The sequence below is a fragment of the Anopheles maculipalpis genome, chromosome 2RL (genome assembly GCF_943734695.1).
Source record: "Anopheles maculipalpis chromosome 2RL, idAnoMacuDA_375_x, whole genome shotgun sequence".
Taxonomy (NCBI): Eukaryota; Metazoa; Arthropoda; class Insecta; order Diptera; family Culicidae; genus Anopheles; species Anopheles maculipalpis.
Genome location: NC_064871.1, coordinates 89284430 through 89309202, shown reverse-complemented (window position 1 = coordinate 89309202; position 24773 = coordinate 89284430). Strand labels below are relative to the sequence as shown.

The window sequence follows — 24773 nt, the reverse complement described above, 5'->3', positions numbered from 1 at the left end:
TTGACGGAATAAATTAATTTACAAACATCGATCAGTAGCATTTCAATCAAATCGTTTGAAATTTTATTCCATGCCGGAAAGGGAAATGTCAAACAAACGCTGTTGATGATTTCACTCTTTGTTGAAGAAGAACAGCCCTCAACGCCATGCTAAAACTGCTGATGATTTAAATCAAAAAGTAATCTCAAGGACAATGCTATTCATCTTTTAAAAAAGGAATCCTAGTTCATAAATCAATAAATTAATTACTTAAGATAACTTAAAGGCGGCCCGGTTATAAGTACAACAAAGTCGCAGGTTCTCACATGGCAGGACCGAGGTTCGAATCCCATTTAGCTCGGTCTGACCACCTAGTATATGCTCAAGCCAAGAAAAAGAAGATAACTGAATGTTTCGTAGCAAAAACGATAGATATAATCCAATATTTTAACGGCACCTTGCAAACATAAATATTCTATTCACCGTCATGACATTTCAAATTCGTTCCGTTACTGTATCACACGAATCATGCCATCTCTAGCATGATCTTTATCGTTCGTAAAATGTTTTTTTTTTCTTCGACTATTCACATCCCTACTCTACATTTCGAAAGCCTTCAGATGTTGGCTAGCGAGTGTGGGATTTACCTCCAAAAAAAAACTGGTTCTTTTCAAACATTCTCATATTTTGTGGTTCTTCCTGATCAAGACAGTAAATGACTCTTCATCAACTATAATCTTCTATTTGTATACAAAACGCAAATGAAGATACAATCGTAAGCTTTAATGCAAAAAATCTTGTTTTTCTTTACTTCAAGCTATAATTTTTATCAAACCTACTCATCACAGAATGCGAGAGTGCGATATCCTGTTGATTAATCGCAACAATTCACAACTCTTTGACGCACTTTTGCTATTGTTATGACGATAATTCAAACAAGCCTTCGGAACCCATATAATGATGCAATAACATAATATCTGACTTCTTCATTGGCATCAATCGTATGTAACACGAAAAGAACGATCTTGCAGGACAGCGATTGATGCCAGATCTGCGATCTGCTGGAAACTGGAAAGTCATCCGGCTCTAGCGGAGCCGCAGCCGGTGGTGTAATTGGATTTAGCCGCGCACGCGAATCGTTGAAGATGTAGTATTTCGCTCCATTTTGCTTCAAGGTCGTAGGTTCCCACATTGTTCCTGAATGTAAGTTTCGTAAGTGAGGAAGCATGGTAAGAAGAGGATTACTTGGCACATTGTCCGGCTGGCAGATCCCGGTGGATCAAGCATCAGACGCTAGCTTGAGGAAGTCAAGAGAAGAGAAGGTGGCGGGAATTCATTCTCCTTTACATTGCAACGCATTCATCGATCGAAAACATTCATTTTGATCGGTCCGCGTTCCGTGTGACGGTACATCGGCAATAACCAGTTTTGTGACGTAGCGCGAATGAGGCCCATCATCCGTGTGAATTGCTAGTGCGATTTACAGTGATTGATGAACGCAGCGTTACACAATCCAAGCTGCTTAAGGTGTCTTAACATATTATAAATCTATACATTTTTATCTTCAGAAAAAAGAGTATTTCTCCATAAATAATGTCTTAAATTAAATAAGATTTTGAATAGTTGACTTTATCGAGATATATTGTTTAAATTATGTTTTACAACCCTGTCCCACCCTGCACGAACCAACGCTGTGTCCAGCACAGGCACATTCCACCGTGCTAGTGACGTGCGATATATCGCATACCCAATCGCACCGGTTCAGCGTCATTCACCGCGGCAAGACCAGTTGTCGTTCTGAGTCGGTGCCGAAGAAGAAGCGACACACAAGATGTACACAAGAAGAGCTCATCCGTGTCGATGACTGTGGTGACCGATCGTCCTGTTAGTTGCGTTAGTAAACCGTACCGGTGCGGACGTTGCGGCTCGATTCGACCCACGGATAGGAAACGGTAGCGAGTGAGAATTGTAAATTCCTAGCCATGATCGTATCGGCGTTACTGGTGATCGTTTTGCTTTCGAAAGCCCCACAAGCGGACGCTTATCAAGTGCGAAAGGAGATCACATTTAACTGGATACGTGACAGTAGGGACGTGATTAGAAATCAAACTGTAAGTGAACAATTCTACTGGAAAAGTTCGTGCCTCAAATTCCTCATTGTCGTTAATGTTGTAGGCTATACTGCTGCAAAATGATGGCTACACATCGGACCGACTGCAAGTGCGCACTGACGACGGATATCTGCTGACGGTGTATCGTATGCAGCCCAAAAAGTCACGACTAGGAGTGGTTCTCTTACACCACGGCATACGTCAGTCCAGTGATATGTGGATGTTTCTCGGACCAAAGCGATCCCTTGCCTATCAACTGTACGAAGCTGGATATGACGTGTGGTTGAGTAATTCACGTGCCTCACCCGAATCCGAGGGACACGAGCGGCTCGATCGGGATAGTGATCACTATTGGGACTTTAGCTTCCACGAGATCGGTATCGAGGATCTGTCGGCAGTGATCGATTACATACTAGCCGCGACCGACCGAAAGACGCTACATTTTGTCGGATATTCTGAGGCTGGATCTGCACTACTGGCTCTCCTGTCGGAGCTACCGGAATACAACAAGAAAGTGGCAAGTGTAGAATTGATAGCACCACCAGCCTTCATGCAGTATGGACAGTTTTCCTGGATCGCACGTATGGTAGAACCGATTCGAAAGCTATTCCCCTGGAGCGTTTACTACACCCGCGACGCTCTACCGACCCAAATCTGTACACTGTTCCGCAACGAGTGCTGTTCACTGTTTGGCCAGATGAATGACAATGGAACCGGCAACACGACACGTACGCTACGCTCGCCGGGAGCTGCAAACCGCCCACGGGACGGTTGCTTCGATCTGGAAGATATCTCGCTAAAACAACTCGAACATTACCGTCAAATCATCGCTAGCGGCCGATTCCAGCAATTCAATTACGGGTACGCGGCTAACCTGCATCGCTACAAGCGTGATCCACCGCCAGACTACTGTCTGTGGGACGTAACGGCACGGGTAGCGCTGCACTACGGCAACAAGGACAAAACGGTGGATTGGCGGGGCGTCGAAATGCTCGCCCGAAAGCTGCCAAAAGTGGCGGAACTGCAGAAGACACTGTACAAGGGATTCAATCATCGGGATTTCTACCGAAGCCCGAAAACACAGGAAACTGTTTACGCAAACATTCTAAAGTCGATCAAACGTCACACGACGACGTTGCAATAAATCTATTCTAATTTCTGAAGCGAGATGATTTCCTCAATTTGGATCCACTTCATTTCGGTACACGCTTGATATGCTAAACACTGGCTTATTAATCCGAGCCCTAGAATATATCTGCTAGCGCTGATTCGTTTGAACCTTTTCAGGTTTTTCGGGCTCGTCTGCACATCGGCCGGATTAGATTGAAACTGGTTTTTTGATAGGAAGACACCCTAAGACACGTCCCATGTAAAGTAACTAATTTGTGCTCCACTGCACGTGTGCCGCTCGATCAAGCCGCCGCTTCCGTCTTTATTGTTGAACGTTGTTTTACACGCCACGCTTTGAGAAACGATCCACCACCGCTCGACGCCATTCGCGCCCAACTCTTCATATCGAATTTTTTGTTTTCAAGGTTACAGTTGTTAGGCGAATTTAAGAAGTTCGAAACAAAACAAAACCACCCAAAAATTGAGCCCAAATCATCGGGACGGAAGAGGGAACTTTTTTGAGGTAGAAGAAATTATTGCCCGCCAATTTGGTACGGCCGTGGTTCGAGCACATTGCTCTACAAAAGCACTTTCCTCTTCGACCAGGGCCAAGAGCAGTCCCGAGTTGGGGAAGGGGAATCACTCATTATTTTGGCAACCTCCCATCCCACTTGTTTTCTTCTCATTGCGCTTGAGATGATCGTACTGCAGCGGACACCCGCCAAAAGTGAGTGTCGAGAGTGTGAGTGGCGACGAGATCAGTTGTTCAAGTGTACTGACGGCTCGTACACGAAGGTCTACTGTACCACGGACGAAAGCAGTGGATTGACACTGGACTGACGTCCAGTGGCTTGCATGCATCGCGATAGGCGCATCAGACTCGGAGAGGTAAGCGGCGAGTATGAGGACCGGGGAGCAGTTGCTGTCTGTTGAACCGTTTGATCGGTTAATTGACGCGCCAACACCGGCTTCTTGTTGGCCGACTTTGAAAGCTGTTTATGGGCCGAAATTATCAAGACCCTGAAACCCTGCAACCTGAGGCAACGATCAAGTGTTAGTGCAGCTGGAGGGAAGGCTTTTGGACTAATAAAAACATTTCAAGAGGATGCGCTCAGCGTTTGCATTTTATCTTTATTGTTCGATTCACCAACACTGGACCTTGGTTGAAGGCTGAAGGAATGTCAATTCTTCCAAGGTGTACACATTCCTTACGCAGCTATTCAACTAAACTGACACTGAAAAAACATGTAATCCCCGTACAGTTACGATCGTAGCTCGCAAATTCCTCTTGGCTGTAGTAATCGTCATTTCATAAAGAAATATCCTCCTGCTTTTGCAGCATTATCTGCTAGATAAGATTCAAAACCCCACAGAGAATTATGAAAGTAAGTTTTAATCTGGTATAATTCATTTATCATTCCCTCTTCCGGGTTTGTATTCATTACTCCACTCCACAAGGCGTTCAAAAAATAGCAACGGAGCATGTACATTAGTATTTTCTCGTTATGTCTTATCTTTATCCTGCTGTCCATCGACCAACGCCCTCCATCGCACGTAGGCTGCTGGTACCCCTGCTCCTGCTGACAGAAATTAATATGAAAAATCAACTTTGTCGCTCGCTCCCATTCAAACCCCCTTCCCTCAAGGAAGTTGAACAGAAGTGAAGGGAAAGTTTTGAATAAGCCCTACCGGACCATTTACATATTCTTTTTCCCGACGTAAACTTTACTACCCCCCAAGCTTGTGGATATTGCTACGAAGTTTCCCACCTGTCTGGCTGCCAGACTTATTGGCTCACGGTGACAATTGTACCGTCTACTTGGTACATGGAGTAACATAATTTGCAAGAATCACTCGCTCTTTCTTGCTCGCTTTCGTCAAAACGAAAAGTTTCGGAACGCGAACTGGTAAGTGTTTTTCGAGTAAAGCTGGCCCTAGCTGGACAGGAGTATTCAGAAAAGCAGCAAGAGATTCATGTACTCCCCCGGCTAGTACAAATTCCTGCCGACCAGAGGCTGAATTGAAAGAGAACGAGGCATAAAATGACAGCGCGTTGAGTCCCAGTTCCGGTGTGCACGTCCGTTCACAACAATATTTCTTTGCGAAAAGTTGTTTCTTGTAGCTTCCTGTGTCCTTCCTTAAAGTTCTATGGAATGCGTTGCAAAAATCAAAGTTCAACTTCCTGCTTTCGTTCAGATGAATTTATAGCATCGAGCACCGCTGTCTAGCCAGAAGTTGTCTAATGCATTAATTATCAAGCTAAATTATGTTTGAAGGTCCACTTTTTCGATAGTATTGAACACCAATAGACTGTTATTACCTTCCCAAAATCCTCGAAAACAAAAGTTTTCTAAAAAAAACTATAGCAGACAAAACAAAATGTGCTATAAAAATGAACCAAACGCATTTGCTACCATTTCTAACCACCATGAACACTCACAATGACTCGGTAAAAGGTTTTCAAAGTGCATAACTTTCGATGACTATTCGTTTCATTTATCCGTTTAGCTAGAAGTCGTCAGTCCATCCCGAAAGCACACATCTTCAATTTTGCGTTGATCACTTTTTCGACCAACAAACCAGAAAAAAAAATTCACTCCGATCAGGCACACAACGCAGCGCAACGCATACGCAATGAAAGGTTATTTAGACAACGTGTCTATTCGGCCGGAAATTTATCAACATCTAAAGAGAGAAAACAACAGTTTTCGATGTCCTTTTTGGTCGCTCCTGTTGCGTTGCGGGTTGCGCTGCTATCGTTTGACGTTCCTAGGAAAAATCATTCGCGGACGTTCGTAACGACGCACCACAGTGTCGTTGGCAGTGTGCAGGATGATCTGCTGATGCAATTTCCGGCTCATGCCAATGTAAAACCGATCTGATGTGCCCGACACCGAGACAGCCAAAAACGAAAGCATCATCATCACTCACGGGACGTGAAACAACAACAGTCAACCACTGTCTGTCTGAGAAGGACGTGTGCTAAACGATGCTGCCAGGTCCAGGTGTTGTTAGAAAAACGCGCCAAACTTCCAATTTGGTGCACATCTTTACTACCGCTGAGCTTCGTTATGATGATGAAATTTTGTAACGACTGCTCAAATGGCGCATTTTTACAGAGAAAGGTCACCTAGATCTATGTAAAAATTACTGCCTCCAAGATGTTTGTAATAACCAGGTTTTTTTTTGTTTTATATCTATTTTTATTAGCAATGTAAACACTCTAAAGAGGCTCATTATATGGCCATAATTGTAACGAACAGCTTGAAGCGCTAGTATAAACATAATAAAATTAAACCCTTACTGATTGTACAAAGAGCTTTTCATCAATCGCCCAATTTCTATGCATTGCGTATAAACAATCAAATTTGCGCTACTTTTCCCGACCACCCCCCCCCCCCCCCCCCCAACACTGACCTCTTCTCTGCATCAAATGTGAATTCTATTAAACTGGCTACATGGCTGCAGCTAAACCATCCACACCATTCGCACCCACTGCTGGGCGCCCACGAGGTCACAAAGTTACGGGTCATGCTGCTCACTAATGCGTCCCGACGTGAGTCAACCAAATTACACACCATTGCCCTTTGCGAGCTGACACAATTCAATGCTCCCAAACTGACATGTGACCCACCACAACCCGCGCACACCACCATTGCGACAAGGGAACGCTTTTCCCGCGACACCCGTACCACGTAATTAAGAATTTAAATTAGATTTCCTAACGATTGGCAACCACGTCAGTCAACGAGAATAGAATTGGTCTCCTAAACGGTGCGGGTACAACTGGGCGCAGTGTGCATGCAGTTAAAAATGGATTGACATGAACGGAAGGCTTCAGCGAAAGGCGGCAAATGGGAAAGAGATGGATGGAACAATCATTATATTATCGAAATCACTACTTAAAGCTTGCGTCGGTTTGTGCCGCTTATGCTTGTGTGCATTCGTTTCTGGCAGACTTAGACTTCGGACTGTTTTGAGGCATCATAAGGAATAGTCAGTGTAATAAATATAGAAAGAAAATTAAAGTGTTGTTTTCAGCTATTTTTATGGTAATAATAATTTTGTAAAAACCCATACACTTTTACATTGCCTTTATCGGTTTTGTAAAGGCAATCATTTTTAACTAAGAGACAAAGCTTGTGACAGCTTTGTAGCTTATAAGATATTAATCAACAGCAATGTTCTAGCATTGCTGTTGCAATATTTTATTTACTAATTGCAATTATTGATTCTGCTCTCCTGCCAGTAAATCTTGCGGACACGAGTCGAGGTCATTAAATTCATTTCAGAAGAGTGGGTTTAATTTTTTTCCTAAGCTGTTTGTTAAAATTATAGCATTATTCAATTAATAAATTGTTACAGAAATTTACTTTTCTGCAAGACCAATCCGATGATATTTATTTATTGAATTTACTTTTTCAAGTTTTTTGTGAATTTAACAGAATTTTCAGTATTTTTTTTTTCAAATAAAATTAACCACAATATTTTTATCAACTTACATTATTAAAAATGAAACATTTAGAGGCATGAATAACTTGATATCAGGTCATTATTTCAAGGTAAAAAGGTTCATCTTGTCGGTAGGCATCGCCGTAATCGAACCTTCACCAACCTGGGAAACATTCCATATCAGAAGCGTTGAACAGATTAGCTCCCAAAAAGTGTTTCTCATAGCAGCAACACCGGTGCCGCTTATGTCGTCGGCCATCATCCGAACAAAACTTACCATAACTCCACACACCGCATCCAAACAAAATGGCATACCATGGACCGGGTTAGTGAACATTTGTTAGGTGTCACCTTTTTCGGGGCCAATTACGTCGTGTAGCAATTTGTAACCGTCCAATCCAACACCCGGGAAGCATTCGTGACACCATCATCCACCCATCTTCACCCTTAATGTCAATCTAGCTCATATCGTCCGATGCTCTCTGCTCGCCCATCAGCCTATGTTGTGTGTAGCAGCGATGCCCAACACTGGGGCTGCTAAAAACAAGCTGCCATAGGTGCATACGCCTCCGATAAAGATCGGAAAGCCTCGCAATACAAGAAGCAACAGGGTTACCCCAGCACGGACGACAAATTAAACACTTCCACCGTATATTCGCACCAGCAACGGAAATTCGTTCAAAATGTGTGACTCCGAAAGGGGAAATATATGCAGGATTTTATCAACCCTGGAGAGGCAGAGCAGGTTAAGTACACACCAGGTGATGGCTTGGTCATGTTCACACATACACACGCACGTGCGCCATTACTAGACGTCCCGTGGGAAAGTGAGATAGGATGTTCGTGTACGCCCTCAGACACGCACGTGAAACACCATGAAAAAAAAAGAGTGTTACAGCTAACTCTCCAGTGACAAAAGCTGTAATTTTCTAATCATTCAAACAGTGTCCCAGTCTTTCGTTCGGGGTGGGACCAGAGTTTCATTTGCTGTCCATCCGGCTAAGCGTTAGGTGTTATATTGATCCGTATCGGAAAAGATAGGTAGAGAGTAACCACATTCAATATTGATGTATGCAAATGAATTAATTCATGCAGAAGTTCTACCGTGGTCATTTGTAAGGTAGGATGATGATGAGAACTCGAACACTCGTGCGGTATCGCGAAATTGCACCGGGTGGACGAAATTGATGGATAAAATCATTTGATCAAACCCAGAATAGCAGAATCGTTAGCAAAAGTTAGCAGACTAGCCAGTCGATAGACGTCCAAAAATTCTGCAAAAAAAGGATAATTTACTTCGAACAAGCTTAACTACTATATGTGATCATAGATCCGTTCACTCCAGTTTTTGGCAAAACGTGCCTTTTCACAGTTTTTGGGGCACATTTGATATACAAATGTTACGATTGTTCCGGATAACGAATCCCGATTTGGATCGTCTCCTCGTACACCGAACTGACAATTCAGCTAAAAATAACGACAAAGAACGCCAGTAAGCCAAGATATTCAAGATGCCAAGAGCTCTAATAAATCATCCAAATAATTGATGCTAATATCTATAATCAACCATCAAAATGATTTCAAGCTATTACTGGGATCTGTAATAACTTCAGCCTGATAACCTGAGAATTTTAGCCAACTTCTTTCAATCTCCTTAACTTATTCGAAATGAAAATCTATATTATATTAGTTTCTTAGCAATATTTGATTGATAATTCATAAACACCGAGCGCGTCGACGACTAAAGCAGAGCTGCATTAGCTATCAAATTCCATAGACCCAATTACTGATTTGTAGAACGAAATTTGGTGACACTACCAACTCCAATGTTCCCATGTTCACAACCTTAACTAGCTTAACTATCGAAATTGCCGAATGGTGATTTAATGGATCTTCGTTATTTAATTAATCATCCATACATTGGTGCCTAGCTCAGCACTCGCAAGTGAGAACCCCTTCAGCATGTTACATCTGAGTCAAAGATTTTCTTACTCTCGATAAACAATTTGAACAAATTAATTACTACGATTAGCGATTCATCACAACTGCTACAAGCAAAAAAAAATGTTTAATCTAATTTTTGCGTGACTGAAGGTTTATGCTCGGCGAAAAACGCCCACGAATGGCTTCCCCTGCGATAGAAATTAAAATTTGTACTCATTAGTAATTTTCGCTGAATTTAGCAATCCTTATTATCCTTATTATACCTTCAAGTAATTACTCATTATTATCCTATTAGCTTGCCAAATTCACTAAAAACAATAAAAAATAGCATCTTGTCAAAAATGTCTCTAATCAATCCAATTTTTACTATTTATAGCCTTATGGTAAAAGACTTGAAGAACACGAAACTTTGCGTGATGTTTATACTTATTTTGCAAAGTATCTTTTACTCATAATTAATTCTAATTTTTCTCAATTTATAGTATACTATTTTATTGCAACATAGTCCAGTCTGTCAAATCAACTTACTTGAAGAATAATACTTCTTTTATTTTTCTTTTCGCCCGAGTAATTCTATAAGGTTCGCTTATTAACTCCCTTCTGAAACAAGCACTTCAGCAAAAGCACCGTGATAACTCGAAAAAAAAAGTCTGAACTATTAGACCCTCCATCTAGATAGCATTTACATTCCACCATCTTGCTAAGTCTATCAACATTCCTACAACAATCCACCTCGACTAAAAATGATACAAAAAAAAAACATTAATGAGACCATTTCCGTTCCCTTCAACGCACCAAACCTTCAGAACAAAAAAAAAAAACCTACTGCTAACCATATTCATTGATGCACTCTGCACATTCCAACCGCCCGCTTCTATATTCGAAACGCTCAAAAACCACATTTTCCATCCCGAACCTTCAAGAGCTTGCTTAAACTTCTTGCATCCCGTTCCTCTCGAGGCCGACTCCGGTCCGTTCGTTTTTGGGAGAAATTTCATTGGGAAATTAAGAACGTGAAAAAAAAACCCTCCCCCTCCGCAACCATAACACGCACACATTTCCAAAAGCATCGACTAAAAACGCACCAAGGGAGAGAAAAATAAAAGGAAGTTTGAAAGGTACGTTTTTAATGGGAAAAGTTTTCGACTGCTGCTGCTGTGTGCACCACACTCCTGTTACGCTTTTTGCTCGCCCACTGAAGAGTCTCCCTGTACACGGTGCAGAGGTGGTTTGATATTTTACATTTACCATCGGCATGCCGCCTTATATCATTTTTCATTACAGGTTTCAAGTGTAGTATGTTCCGTTTTTTCCCCCCTAGCTTGCTCGTGAGGTGGGTGGAAAGTACTGAAATTAGAGCACAACTGATGTTTAACATTGAAACTGGGGATAAAAATTGACAGCTTGAGAGGTACAGATGAATGGCGGAAATGAGATAAAAATTTGCATGAAAAAAAAGAACACTTCACGTACAAAACGGAACAAGAAAAAGAAATTATTCTAACCATAAAATAAATCGATATAATTATAAAACCTTTAAAAAAATGAAGCATGACTAATTTTACAAACAAATAGACACTTAATACTATGAAAAATACGCTCACTAAAGAAATTTATAAAGTAATTGTCACAGACACAATTTAACGTGTAGCACGTTCAATGTGAGGCATTACAGTGGTTCATGCGACAGCAGCGTCGATCCTTTACTTGGTAAGACCGTGGATCAAATCCCATCCGGACCGTACCTCAGAAGTGAGCACAGAGCAAGACATTCGATGGCTGATACAGCTGATTTAATACTGATTCCAACGCTTGCACTTCACTGTACGAGGAACCTACGGTACAAAAATTTTGCCTACCAAGACGTTCTATTGAATTTTAAACCCAAATCAAACGCCTTTGCACTTTACTTTATACTAATCTTTATACTCTCTAGCTGAGGCAAAACTACCCTTTTTCCAGGACGAGAGTCAATTTAAAACGTCCATTGATACGGCAACAAAAACCATACACATGTTCCTTGCCAACAGGAAATGCGTGCCATAACCACACTTACTTACACGCTTCCTCACTCCCCCTTTTTATCGGCTTCTCTCTGCCTGGAGGAGGCACAAAAGAAACCTATTAAAAATCAAACCACCACAGGCGAAAACATAAAACGAGGTACGCAAACTTATAACCACACACCACCGGAGGGCAAACATTCATACATGTGTGTTATTGGCCCATAAATTGATGCCAAGTAATGGCTGCCCAGTTCCGCCACCAGAAGAAGAGCCCAAAAGCGACGACGAGGTCAAACGGGGCCAGTTTAAGCCTGTAGACGAAAACAACGATCCTTTCTAAGCGAACCGAAACACTAACTAAATAAAACGGTTCAAACTTGCCAACTTCTTCAGGAAGCCCCCGAATGAAAGACAAGCGACACATATTTAATGAGTGTAAAAGTGATCTCACCAACAATAAATAAGCTTCAACGTTCTATGCATTCCTCAGTGTGCTCAGCAACCCTCTCGCTCTCCCATATTGGCTTTATTATGGCTAGCTGATGTAAGAAATATTGATAAAAGGCATATGGCAGGCGGCAACACGGAAAAGGAACATGTTGAGCTATTTTATGTTCCCCCCACTGGTCTCTATAGAAGCCATTCTTAAGTGTGACAGAAAATTGAGGTTGAATGATGTTGTCGCGCGCTTCGAGTGGAACGAAAACCCCCTCCAAACGCAAGCAACACGCACACAAAAGCGCGCCCATCGTACAGGGGCGAACAACTTTACCCCTATTGATTATCTCTCTAGAGGATGGATGCGCTTGGGCAGACCATATAACACGCCAAACAGTATCAAGGGACCATATATCGTATCAACGCTCGCCTCGCTCTCAAGTGTCAGGACTTGATCGATTCGTTTGCGAAAAAAACAAAAACGGAACCGTAAAAGAGCAAGCTCCAGTATCCTTCAGCTTGGGTTATAGGTTTCGCCGACGACACTGTGGCGCTTGACTTAATGAAATTGAATATAATTACACTCGAAGCTACTCAAAGTGGCGAAAGACTCACTTCTAGCTATGGGTGAACAAAGTAGACACACACACACACACACACACACACACACACACACACACACACAATGGTATTGCTCGCTGATTGATCTTCTGCGGTGCAGAACCTTAGAGCATCAAATAACTGAAGATACATCTTGAATTGAGTGATGGGTTAAGCTGAAATCATTGGTAATTCTGCCTTACCACAACCAAAAGCTTACGAAAGTAGAAAAAAACCTTTTCGAGGAGTTTGTTCTTTTTCTTAATTTTCTGTACAGGTCATTGTCTTATTTGGAAAATAAATTAGATTGGAATCAAACCATGGAAGTCATCGAAGCGCCAACGCAGAAAAAATATCTTGAACTTTACAACCATTATCCCAGTATGCTCTTCACCGTTAAAGCTTGTTTCCTTCCCATTCCCAGACAAGTTAATATGAGACGACGTCTGGTCTACAATTTATAAAACAGGAACAGGGAAATATGCACCGGAACAAAGATCAGACGGTGAGAAAAATCAATGGACCGAATGCAATCTACAGCTGGATGCAATTATCGTCATTTTGTGCCGCCATTAGGAAGAAAACGAATGATGACTCCGCAAGGATCTCGTGTAGATTGTATTTCCAGATGAACACGAACACACAGAAGAAGAAAACTATCCTTTATTTCTACTTCCAGCTCAGAGAAAAACTGCTAACGATGGTGAGATTAAAGGGAAAGTATAATTAAAACAAATCTAGGAGAATGTCGGTCGATAGCATCCTGCCTTATCGGGATGAGAGATCGGCAAAGAAATGGATATACAAAAGAGACAACTATTGATGCTTCAGTCTTTGTAGATGTTAATGATTTGCAATAATACCGCGAGCGCGAACCTCGAGCCCAGGAACGAATACTTTATCGAATTGGTGTCATTATGCTGCCAGAGATATTTTATATACATAGAACAGATATTTAAAGACGCTCGATAAGACACAACTCGATCGATATCTACATCTCTTGTAACTACTCGACCGGGCACTTCACTCAACAACGTTCGGCTCTTAATGACCAATCAAATTAACAAGAACCATCCATGGGATGTTGCTACATAACCGGGAAATGTTGCTACATTTTCGGTATCACAACATTCCCGGGAAACTTCGTTTTCGCTTCATATCACTGTTCCAAATCTTCACATCCTCTTTGTGTGTTTATGCACTGACCGGATGTAATAATATCAACACCACTTCATCTTGCCAACAGGCTTGTAAGATGCTAACTTGGGTGGCAGTATCGTTTCAAGTGTTTAACCATTTTCCGGGTCCGTTTGCGACAGTAAAATGAGCAATCGAAACCGTATTCAATTGTGTGTTTTCACGGTCATCAACGGCCTGTAGGAAATTGTCACAGAGAATTTCTCGACTAGACGAATTTAAAAAGAGAACAAGGAAGTAGGAGAATACAGAACTGTTTGGGTGAGTTGTTTAAGAGATGGTTTACCTTTTGATAACGTCTATTATTTGACAGATCTATTGGAGTGAGTCAAACTGTAACTTTGTAATTCAAAATCATTCAACTCACATCATAAATTCAGACCTTAAGAATTACGATAAAACCCAACATAAGACAAAGGAGTGTTTTTTTTATTTTATAGGTTAAATAAAATGATTATTAACAGCTCAAATCATTTGTTAACAATACTTGCATATGACATGATTCCGTTCGTCAATTTTCTGACCCATTTTAACATACCTGGAAAGAAAAGGGAAAGAAATTAAAATTTAAATCGAGAAATTTTGTGGTTAAATTAAAAAAAAATACCAAAACCCATAAATCTTAACATTGATTAATAACTCAACCAGGATAGACCAGGCCAAAAAAAAGACTAAAAAATGACTTCGAATAACTAAGAACTAATCATTTAAGAGCCCCATTGATTTAGAGCACCTATGAAGCCATCAGTCACGGTGACTAATCATCATTATGCACCAAGAATGATTGGAATTGGAATGAAGCGAATCCACAGCCACCCTTGCGGTGCATGATACAAACTCCAAAACCAGCCCGTTTCCTTCCATTTGTTGAGCTAATAATTTATGACCTCCGTGTACGATTTATTTACTATTCCAGTCGCTGTTGAAGTAATTTTTCTAAAAGGTGTGTGTACCGTCGGTCTACGTCACAGTCTACATCAACTAAAGACCGTTTTTCTAGCAGCACTTTACAATGCTGTCTAAGTGGCGTGAAAGAGATGGTGTGAAAGAAAGGCTAGTTTATTGCTCTTACTCCCTTCGCAATCGATCTTTATCACGACGTGCACGGATAGCGAAAGGAGAAACGACAATGCACAAAACGAAACAAAAACAATACCCGGTGCAATAAGCTGGAAAGCTAAGGGTGCTAAACTGTAACGTATCCTACAGTCGTTTTTTTTTTTTTTTGCGGTCCCAGTGATGCCTGGTGAGAATGAAGCACTGACCACACGGTACCGTAGCCAATAAGACGAGCAAAGGTGTGAAGGTAAATGAAAATGCATCACCACATGGAAAAACGGACCCAGGTCCGTAATGCAAAAGAAGCATTATGGAGCGCCATTTCTAAAAGACAAATGAACAGAATGAGTGAAGCTGTGTAGTTTGGGGAGGGTAAATTTATGCCTGCTACCGTCGTGTGAATAAAAGCAACTGGCACAGTAGGTTCACTTTCAATGATGAAGCGAAAGGTAAATTAGAATTCAAATACAAATACATTTCCTGGGTGAAAAAACAGATCTTCCAGGTGGAAGAATCGAGCTGGAAACTGCCATATAAAAATGGCCATTATGAAAGAGCTACATCGTCAAGATAGTTCCGTAATGGCAGCATCAGCGAGTGACAAACTGGAGCAACATTTGCATATAACAACCTGTAAACCAGCCAAGCTAAATCTAAACAAAAACAAAGCACACAAAACCACTCTTTCGTATCGAAGCGAAAGGGCAAACTAAAGCAAAACAGCTAAAACAACATCATCAACGAAATTAATCGTTTCAAAATTGACTTCAACACGAAACGAATTGACTTGCCGGAAAACGAATTCTTTGTGCCGTGCCGCTAAGTGAATCGTTGTGCTTACCGCGATCATTTTTACAGCTAACATCGTTACAACGACCAGGCGCCTCCATCGCCAAACGATGATATTGTGCTCTTCGCGTTCCATCGCGCACCCAGCGGTGTAAAACAAAAATCCATCATAAAAATAGTGAAGCGCTTGTTTCATTTTTTTTTTTTTGCTAGAGCATTTCTACAACAATTTTTCATTTCTTACCTCCTGGAGAAAGGAAAACTTGACAAAGGAAAACTCCATTTTTACTCTATTTGCTGAAAACTTCGAATATTCTGTATTGTGGTTCAAAAGAGAGAGTCTGTTGCAAACGTGACGGAGGTTTTAGTTTAACAAAAAAAGCTGTTGTGGAAATTCATCCCTTCACTACAAACAATGCATCATTCTCGGGTTTTCCCTCGGCCATTGAATTTGATCTTATTTTCTCGCTTACACGCTATTCTCATAATTAAACTACGGTGACGCGTTCACGCTATAAGATCTCCATACACCAGCAACACGCAAACAAACCCATCGGGATGGTGCGAAAGAGTTTTCACACCCGTTTTTCCCTTTTTTCACATTCGATCGAGCCAACTCCGACAGAAGAAAACGGACGTTGAATATGAGCGGGCATGTCTCGGGCGGAGAGAAGGAAAAAAATTGCCATAAATCAGTGTGCAATTGCGAGATGAATACGTTTCGCCTTTCTCTGGCCATCTAGGTGATCGTTGGTGGGAAAAACTTTCGTTTATTATTTTTTTTTTTTTTATTAGTCCACCACCGGACGCTTCATTTTACAACAGCATTGAACGGTGTGGGACACGGGTTCGGGTTGTGAGAAAATGTACACCCATAACGTGACCACGATCACATTTCGAAGCTGCAAAAAGGGCCCACTACGTTTGGCGTCTATGTCTACCTGCACAGATACACCTAGCAGGGACGGTGTAAAGGTAAGAAAGGATGAGAAAATTGCAACAATAAACCAAGGATGTGGTGTACGTGCGAAGAAGCCACGTGCCAAAAGCACACAACAACAGTAACCCATCCTCGGTTGAGGTTTGGTTGGATAGAGGAACGAACAATCAGCTAGCTTTTGCCGGCACATCATGTCACTCGGACGTGAAGCAGCACGGATGGGGCAGCTGTCCTGCTGAAAAGAATGGGAAATAAATTACATTTTCTCGGTGGGTTTTTTTTTTTCCTCGCGGACAACACCCTTATGCCTGTTGTTGGTCACGCGTCATAGTGTGTTTATTTCATTCTTGGTTGTTGATTCTACATGGAAAATATTAAATTGTTTGCTACATTGTTCACATTGTTTGTTTTCCATTTTTTTGCATTTATCAAATTAATAATCAAAACGAGTTGCAACAAGAAATTCTTTTTTGTTTTAACTCCACAGCATAAAGGAAATCAACGCTCTTCGTTTCTCAAAGTCCTTCTGATTGTTCTTTTCACTCTCCAACGTGTTTTGTCACGAACAATGTTGCAAGGTGTTATTATCGATAGACTCCGTTTGACCACGACAACCCCAAGACAAAAGCTAAAGAGCAGACCGATTTTAACCATAATGCAGCTAAATTGATTGCTGCTAACGTGAGCAAATACAACAAAAAAAAGTCATCCCAATGGCCCATCAATTATGTTCTGCTCATAACAAAATGGAGAAAGACGCGCATATTGTTTGTTAACGGGAGACACTTTTGTGTGAGTCTGACCGGTCGATGGCTCGGTTGATTTAATGCTGATGAATATCTTTACAGTGCGGTACACAGGAGACAGTAACAAGACTGTAAGAAAATGAAAAACCACTAAACAAAAGACTTGCCTTGCAGCGATCGTACAACCGTAATAATGATAAAAAATTTATGATGCCAATGCAAGAACATTTCCGAGAATTTGTCTAACAACTTTGAGAATTTTTTTTTCCTCCCATAAAAAATTGAACACGATGAGCATTAAATAAGGTTAAAAGAAACGTTTACAGAGCCAGAACACGTTCGCCAACCTTTAAAAAAAAGGCATCCTAGTGTATTGTTATTTAATAATGAACTTCTTCAAAAGCAAATGCGCTCCAGCACGTGAAGGCAACAAAGGCACGCACACAAGCGTAAGAAGAGTGGAGAAAAAAGCCACTTGTACATTAACCATCTGATCACCGCGACGTGAATTATTTGCTCCCAACAAACGAATTATTACTGTCCAATCGTTATAAATGAACCGGACCCGGAGAATCATCGGATAAAATGTATTTCCCATGATGCGCCCAATGGCGGTGCCTCTAGCAATCGGAATTGTTTTTTTTTCTGGTTTCCTTTTTTGCCACTTTATAAAAGGGATGCTGAAATTATGCCGCTCTTCTTCGTTTCGGTTCTTTTCGCTTTATTGGAAGGACACACGCCCCCATCGTTGGTGCTAGCGAAGATCGATGAGTGATCGTCGATAATATAATAAAAATTATGCTACAATATAATTAATGGGCCAATTGGTATTAATCAAACCGGTAGGGCGTGGTGTACGTATGAGCGATGGTTCGATGGTGTGTAGTTAAGAGCACCGTTTGTGATTAATTTTATTATTATTTTCAGCTTCGTGGCATTCCTTTTTTTCAGAAGGAAGCTTTAACAACAGTATTTTACGTTATAATGTTTCCACCTTGGTTGGATTGAATTCATGAAATTATCTATTAAATAATGATTTTAATTTAATTCAATATTGTGAATGTTGAAAAATTAATTAGAATATTTACAAAAATGTTTGGCTGCATAACCGAAGGATTTCTTAACTTACAAACCAAATTTTGTACGTCTTTATGATGATGATTTTTTAGGTGAGATAGAATGCTTAACAATATTTTTCTTGAATGAAATAATATTCCAAAAAAATAGAACCAAAAGAATAATTAAGAGAATAAACAAGGGATGAATAAATAACGGGAAAAAGAAAATAATATCGCGACTTGAAGCGGTACAGCGCAAAGCCACACGACGCGCTCCACGCCATTGCTCGGCTTCGAGCCTCTTCGTGATCGCTACCGGAACGCTCAATGTGTCTTGATCGCTAACTTGCTAAACTTCCACATCGATTTTCCTGAATTGCTTCATTCAATTCAGCTGCACGACCCTGACAAACAGCTTCGTTCTCGGGATCAGATTGTCAAAGGGGCCGTACACGTTTTGGAGGACTGGATCTATTCTATGCGAATCTAATTGCTAACCTACCACCACCCAGTTCACTATCCCTTTCTTTCAAACGTGCCATTAACTTATGTACTTACAATAACTATAATTATACGTTTAGCTTAGTATTGTAATCGAGAAGGTTTTTTGGTCTATTAAACGAAAAAGTAAAAAAAAAGGATGAAATGCCTTGTAAGTACTGTACTATCTCGGCATTAACAGTGCTGACAATACGTAAACCAACCGCCATAGAAAAAAAATAATATAAATCAATTATTCAAAAAGTAAAGAGCACATGGCAAGTACTGAAATTTCTGAGCTCGTTTTAGTATAATTTTCTAAAAAGGAATTAAGGTGCAATACTACTCGAGCAATTTAGGGAAAACAAGTACAGCAAAAACAATGAAAATTTCCCACTAGCTTTTCGTTTCTTTCATCGTCTAAAAATATTAGGAGAAATAAACCCGCTAATCCGTGCCATCTTTTATGGCACTGAATGAGCATAAATAGTTAAAACAAAAACCTAACAAAACAACTCATGCAGCAAGGAAATAAATAATATTTATTATAAATTCCAAAACGTTCCCCGCGGTTTACCGCGTTATGATTTACACACCAACCGCTGCTCGCAAATCATAATATACCGCGCGCACCGGTTCCCCTGCTCTCGCAGTGGTATTGTGCGTGTTAAAATGTGTTGGAATTAGCACAACTGTGTGCGTGGAAGAAACGATTGTAAACAAAGACAGGCAAAAACTGAGACCGGGAAGCGAAAACATTACGCCAATTTCTGACAGAAACGTTAACAAATGATTGCTGCCGTGACAAATTTCGAAACTTTTCTTCAATTTTTTAGGACCTACTTTTTTGGGGATTGGAAGGTTCCATTTGTTTTGATCTGTCGCTAGTTTGTTTTAACTCATTGTAAGAGTATTTGGTATATCCTTTGTTCTTTCGCGGATTTAATTTCGGATAAGTTTTGTTTGTCGCAGCTAATAGTTACCGGTTGATTCGCTTTTGAAAATGGAGAGAGCGCAAAAAGCCTTTTCGCCCCCTATTTATTGTCTTTTGAGGAACAGTTGGTTCCCTTGCCATCACCACAACAACAATCTTTTGTGTGCCGCAATCCGCTCCTCCGACAAGTCGACTGTCGGAGGATTTACAAAAAAGTAAAACAATGTTCCAACATCCTCCCCCACCTTGACGGATGTCAAAACCGTGATCCTATCAGCATGTGTTGTCCTCGTTGTCGGTGCGCAGCGGCAAGATGCAAATTTTCGTGATCGAACGCTTTATTATTCCCTTCGCGGTTTTCAGTGTTACCACGCGCACGATCTGATCCTCTCCGGGGTGAGTGTGTATGATGCGAGCTAGAGGCCAACGAGTAGTAGGTAAAGATTCGTCCATTAGTATCACCAACCTGCCGGTAAGTATGTTGTTGTTGTTGCTGCCCGGCCGTGTGTAACTTTTCTGCATCTCTTGTAGGTATTCGGTGGCCCAATGTTTCCAAAAACGTTGCACTAGCAGCTGCCACTTCTGAAGATCATCCAGGGTGCACGATTTCAGGTGAGTGTAGTCCGGCTCGGGAACAGCATGCATCGATGTGCCGATTAGAAAGTGTGCCGGTGTTAGTGCAGCTAGTTCGTCGGGATCATCGGATAGTGGTAACAATGGTCGGGAATTCATTGCTGCCTCTATTTGTTGGAGCACGGTACAGTAGCCTTCGTAAGACAGCCTCGTGCCGCCTAGGTGCCGGTAGAGATGTCTTTTCGCGGTTTTGACTGCTGCTTCCCATAATCCACCGAAGTTTGGAGCTTTCGGTGGAGTGAAGTGCCACGTGATGCCCTTATTCGCACAATCAGCAACAATGACGTTCCGTTGCTGCTCGTCGTCGAACATCTGAAAAAGCTCCCTGAGCTCGCGTTCGGCTCCTTCAAAATTTTTACCGTTGTCGGAATGGATGTGGGACGGTAGGCCGCGGCGCGAAGTAAAACGTCGTAGTGCGGCTAAGAATCCTGCGGTTGTGAGGTCTCCCACGAGTTCAAGATGAACAGCCTTCGTGGTGAAACAAACAAATACGCACAGGTAGCTCTTAGTAGCTGCGGCCCTTCGATGCGCAGGCTTTAAGTAGAACGGTCCGGCGTAATCCACTCCAGTGATGGAGAAAGGCCGGCTCGGTGTAATGCGTGATGATGGGAGTTGACCAATGGGTTGCTGTGCCAATGCGGGATCTTGGCGAATACAGCGAAAGCAATTCCGCACGATGCTTTTCACCAGTCGACGTCCGTCTAGTGGCCAATACTGCTCTCTCATCTGGGATAGTAGAAGTCTTCCGCCAGCATGCATGAGTTGTTCGTGGTAATGTTCAGCCATGAGACGGGTAAACTTATGCTGTTTAGGAAGCACCACGGGATGTTTCGATTGGTACGGCAACTGCGAGAGCTTTAATCGTCCTCCCACTCGTATTACGCCCGTCTCGTCGATGAAGGGGCTTAACTTGCGTATCGATGACTGCTTCCATAAGGCTTCTCCCTTTGTCAAGTGCTTGATTTCGTGAGCGAAGGCATCCTGCTGTGCTAATCTGCAAAGCACAATTTTAGCTGCTTCCAAGTGTTCTGGCGTGATGCTTAGTGGTGCTACGTTGTGGTGTAATGATGGTTGTGTGCGCGCCTTCAGTTGAGTATTACGCGTAAAACGTACGCAGTACCCAATTATACGCACCAATCTGGAATACGACGATGAAATATCGAACCATGGATGAGTCGATGTGGAAGCGATATTTGCACTCACCTGCCGGATTTCTAGATCCACTCCGTCGATGGAATCAGGCTTTGAGCTGGGCCATGACGATGAAGGAAAAGCTAGCCAATCCGGACCGGAGTGCCACTGTCGACTTTTGATGAAATTCGCTGCCGACATGCCGCGAGAGACCAAATCGGCCGGATTGCTGGAACCAGGAACGTGTCGCCATTGCCGCGGATGAGAAAAGCGCTGCACTTCAGCAACACGGTTCGCCACGAATGTTTTCCACGTATTGGGTGGAGATGCTATCCACTTCAGCGTTACAGTTGAATCGGACCAGAAGAAGGACTCGACGCTATCGATCTGCATGGCCTTCTGGACCCGGTGATGGAGATGGGCTCCCAAAACAGCTGCGTTGAGTTCGAGTCTCGGCAATGTGACGCGTTTAAGAGGTGCTACTCGGGACTTCGATGCTAGTAAGCTGATCCGTATTTCTCCTTCCTCGTTTTCACAACGCGCGTAGATACAGGCTCCGTAGGCTGCTTCGGAGGCATCGGTGAACGTGTGGAGCTCTACTTGTGAATTAGGTAAAAGAACATGACGATTAGTTTTATACGTAGCTAGAGATTGCCATTCATCACTAATCGTTGTCCATTTGTTGTAGATCTGTTCGGGAACGGGATCATCCCAGCCGGATTTTAGCAGCCATAATTCCTGCATTAGCAACTTTGCACGGACCAATACAGGTGCAATCAGCCCAAGCGGATCATACATCTTCGCGATGCCTGATAGTATGGATCGCTTCGTTGAGGATGTTGATTCAACACAAACGTTCGAATCAAAACACAGCTCATCAGATTCTGGTTGCCAGGAGATACCGAGTGTTTTCACCTTTTCATTGGGAATGAACTTCAACGATGACTGGGTGCCGATCTGATCAGCACTTAAACCGCTGAGAACACTTAGATGATTCGATGTCCACTTGCGCAATTCGAATCCACCTTTCGCAAGCAGATCCGATAGCTCCTGGCGAAGACGGACAGTATCTTCTACTGTACTGGCACCACCAATGAAGTCATCTACATAAAAGTTCCGTTTCAGGGCAGCTTGTGCATTCGAATAGTGAGCACCTTCATCATCTGCGAGCTGAAGCAAGGTGCGCGTAGCTAGGAACGATGAAGGCGAAAGTCCATACGTAACGGTGTTGAGTTCGAAAATCTGCATCGGGGCTTGTGGTGAAAAACGGAAAAAGATTCGAACCAATCGACGATCATCAGGATGCAACAAGATTTGTCGATACATTTTCGCTATGTCACCCACAAGCGCAACCTTGTAAGTACGGAATCGTAAGATTATGTCCAGCAGATCGTCTTGCACGATAGGACCGGTGCATAATATCTCGTTCAATGAATAACCAGAATTCATTTTTGCAGATCCATCGAACACTACTCTCAGTTTCGTTGTTGAGCTGGATGATTTAAAAACGGGATGATGTGGTAAATAGTAGGCCTGTTCCTCTTCTCTACCAACATTTATCGGCGACATGTGACCGAGATCCAAATACTCCTTCATGAATTGATGATAGTCCGCTTTTAGTTGTGGATCGCGTTCCAGCCTCCTTTCCAGCAATTCGAAGCGTCTCAATGCTGTTGCCTTGGACTGGCCGAACTTCACGTTAAAGTCAGGCTGTCGAGGTAAACGGACGATATACCGACCCGAATCGTCGCGTTGGGTGGTTTCTTTAAAAAGTGTTTCGCAAAGTTGCTCTTCAGGTGAATAGCAATCTCTAACCTGCAACTCTTCTACATTCCAGAATCGTTCGAGCGATTCCTCTAGAGTGCTCATGCAAACGATGGATGTTGCATTCGAGTTTTCCTCAGCAGGATTCAAAGACGATGCTGAGCCGCTCACGACCCATCCGAACACACTTTCGATGAGGACGGGAAGCCCTGACGAGATTTTATGTTGTGCCCCACTTTGAAAGAATTCGTGGTAATGCCGGGCACCGAGGATGAGATCTAGCGGTGCCGACTTATGAAACTGGGGGTCAGCAAGCATAAAATTCGAGGGTATTTGCCAATCATTCGCGTTCACGTCATGTGCTGGCAGATTCCCTATCAAGTTGTCTACTATCAAAAAGTCGGCGCTCAACTCATACGGGCTCGTTCGTGATGAAATGTTGGCACGCACCGATTTTGTCACCGGAGTGTTCGAATTTCCCGCTCCGATAAGTGCGATGTTAATCGCATCGCATTTAAGCGCTAATCTATGAGCAAGCCGGCGGCTCATAAGATCAGGCTGAGACGCACTATCTAAAAGTGCTCGCGCAGGATGAGCGACACCGTGCGCGTCAACTATCCGAACTACGGCAGTTTGGAGAAAAACGTGATCGTACGTTTGCTTGCTCGCGTGTGCTGCTACGTAGTGTGCTTGTGTATTCGCCATGTGATCGTTAGTGCTGTGTGGTGCATTTACGGGAGCATTTCGCGCAGCTGGCGTGGTGGGTGCAGTGGGAAATGTGCCGTGTGAAACTTGTGCGTGTAGTAGTGTGTGGTGCGCTAAATGGCAGTGTCGACACTTGTATTGCGAGGAGCAATCACGCGCTCGGTGATTGTCCCGCAAGCAATTTAGGCAAATTCGTGTGTCTAAAGCTGTTCGGTATCGTTGTGCAGGATCCATAGCAAGGAATCGCTGGCATCGCGTAACGGCGTGAGGCATATTGCATACAGGGCAACTGTGAGGTTCTCTATCGGCGGTCGCAAAGCTCGTAGCGCGCAGTAAATTTGGACGTCGCGTGTGTGTGATAGGCTCCGCGAGTGACGTATCTGGTTTGTTTACTAACAATGTTTCGAGTACTCGCATTCGACGTTGTAAGAAAATTACAAGATTCTCGTAGCTTGGATTTTCGTCATTGGAAGCGTGCTCTTCCCAATCACGGAGCGTGATTGTTGGCAGCTTGGTGCACAATAAATGCTCCAAAATACTGCTCCAAGCGTCAGTATCTTCACCCAAGTGGTGAAGCGTATTTTTGTGGCGCTCAAATTCGTCAACCAGCTGATGAAGGGTCAACGCACCTTCGTGCCTGATCGGCTTCATGCTAAACATGGCCTGCAGGTGACGCTTTTTTAGCAAATATTCATTG

At 42.5% G+C, this 24773-nt stretch overlaps 3 protein-coding genes across 10 annotated transcripts in view; 2 read left to right on the top strand and 1 right to left on the bottom strand.

Annotated features, from left to right (window-relative positions):
* The window catches only part of LOC126567906 (atypical protein kinase C), a 162340-nt gene that overhangs the window by 35080 nt on the left and 102487 nt on the right, over nucleotides 1-24773 (bottom strand). The window lies entirely within an intron of this gene.
* LOC126568310 (apyrase-like) overlaps nucleotides 1-24773 on the top strand; it is a gene marked incomplete at its 5' end in the record, with an annotated part of 350971 nt that overhangs the window by 244951 nt on the left and 81247 nt on the right. The gene's annotated exons all lie outside the window — the stretch shown is intronic.
* Nucleotides 1941-3234, top strand: LOC126568254 (lipase 3-like). Its single transcript, XM_050224701.1, has 2 exons — nucleotides 1941-2090; nucleotides 2155-3234. Exons 1-2 carry the CDS (start codon nucleotides 1962-1964, stop codon nucleotides 3232-3234), a joined length of 1209 nt encoding a protein of 402 aa, XP_050080658.1. The 5' UTR covers nucleotides 1941-1961.

Coding starts and splice junctions, on each gene's coding strand:
- LOC126568254 (XM_050224701.1), top strand. CDS start 1,962: ATGATCGTATCGGCGTTACTGGTGATCGTTTTGCTTTCGAAAGCCCCA. Junction 2,091..2,154: donor ACGTGATTAGAAATCAAACT/GTAAGTGAACAA, acceptor TTAATGTTGTAG/GCTATACTGCTGCAAAATGA.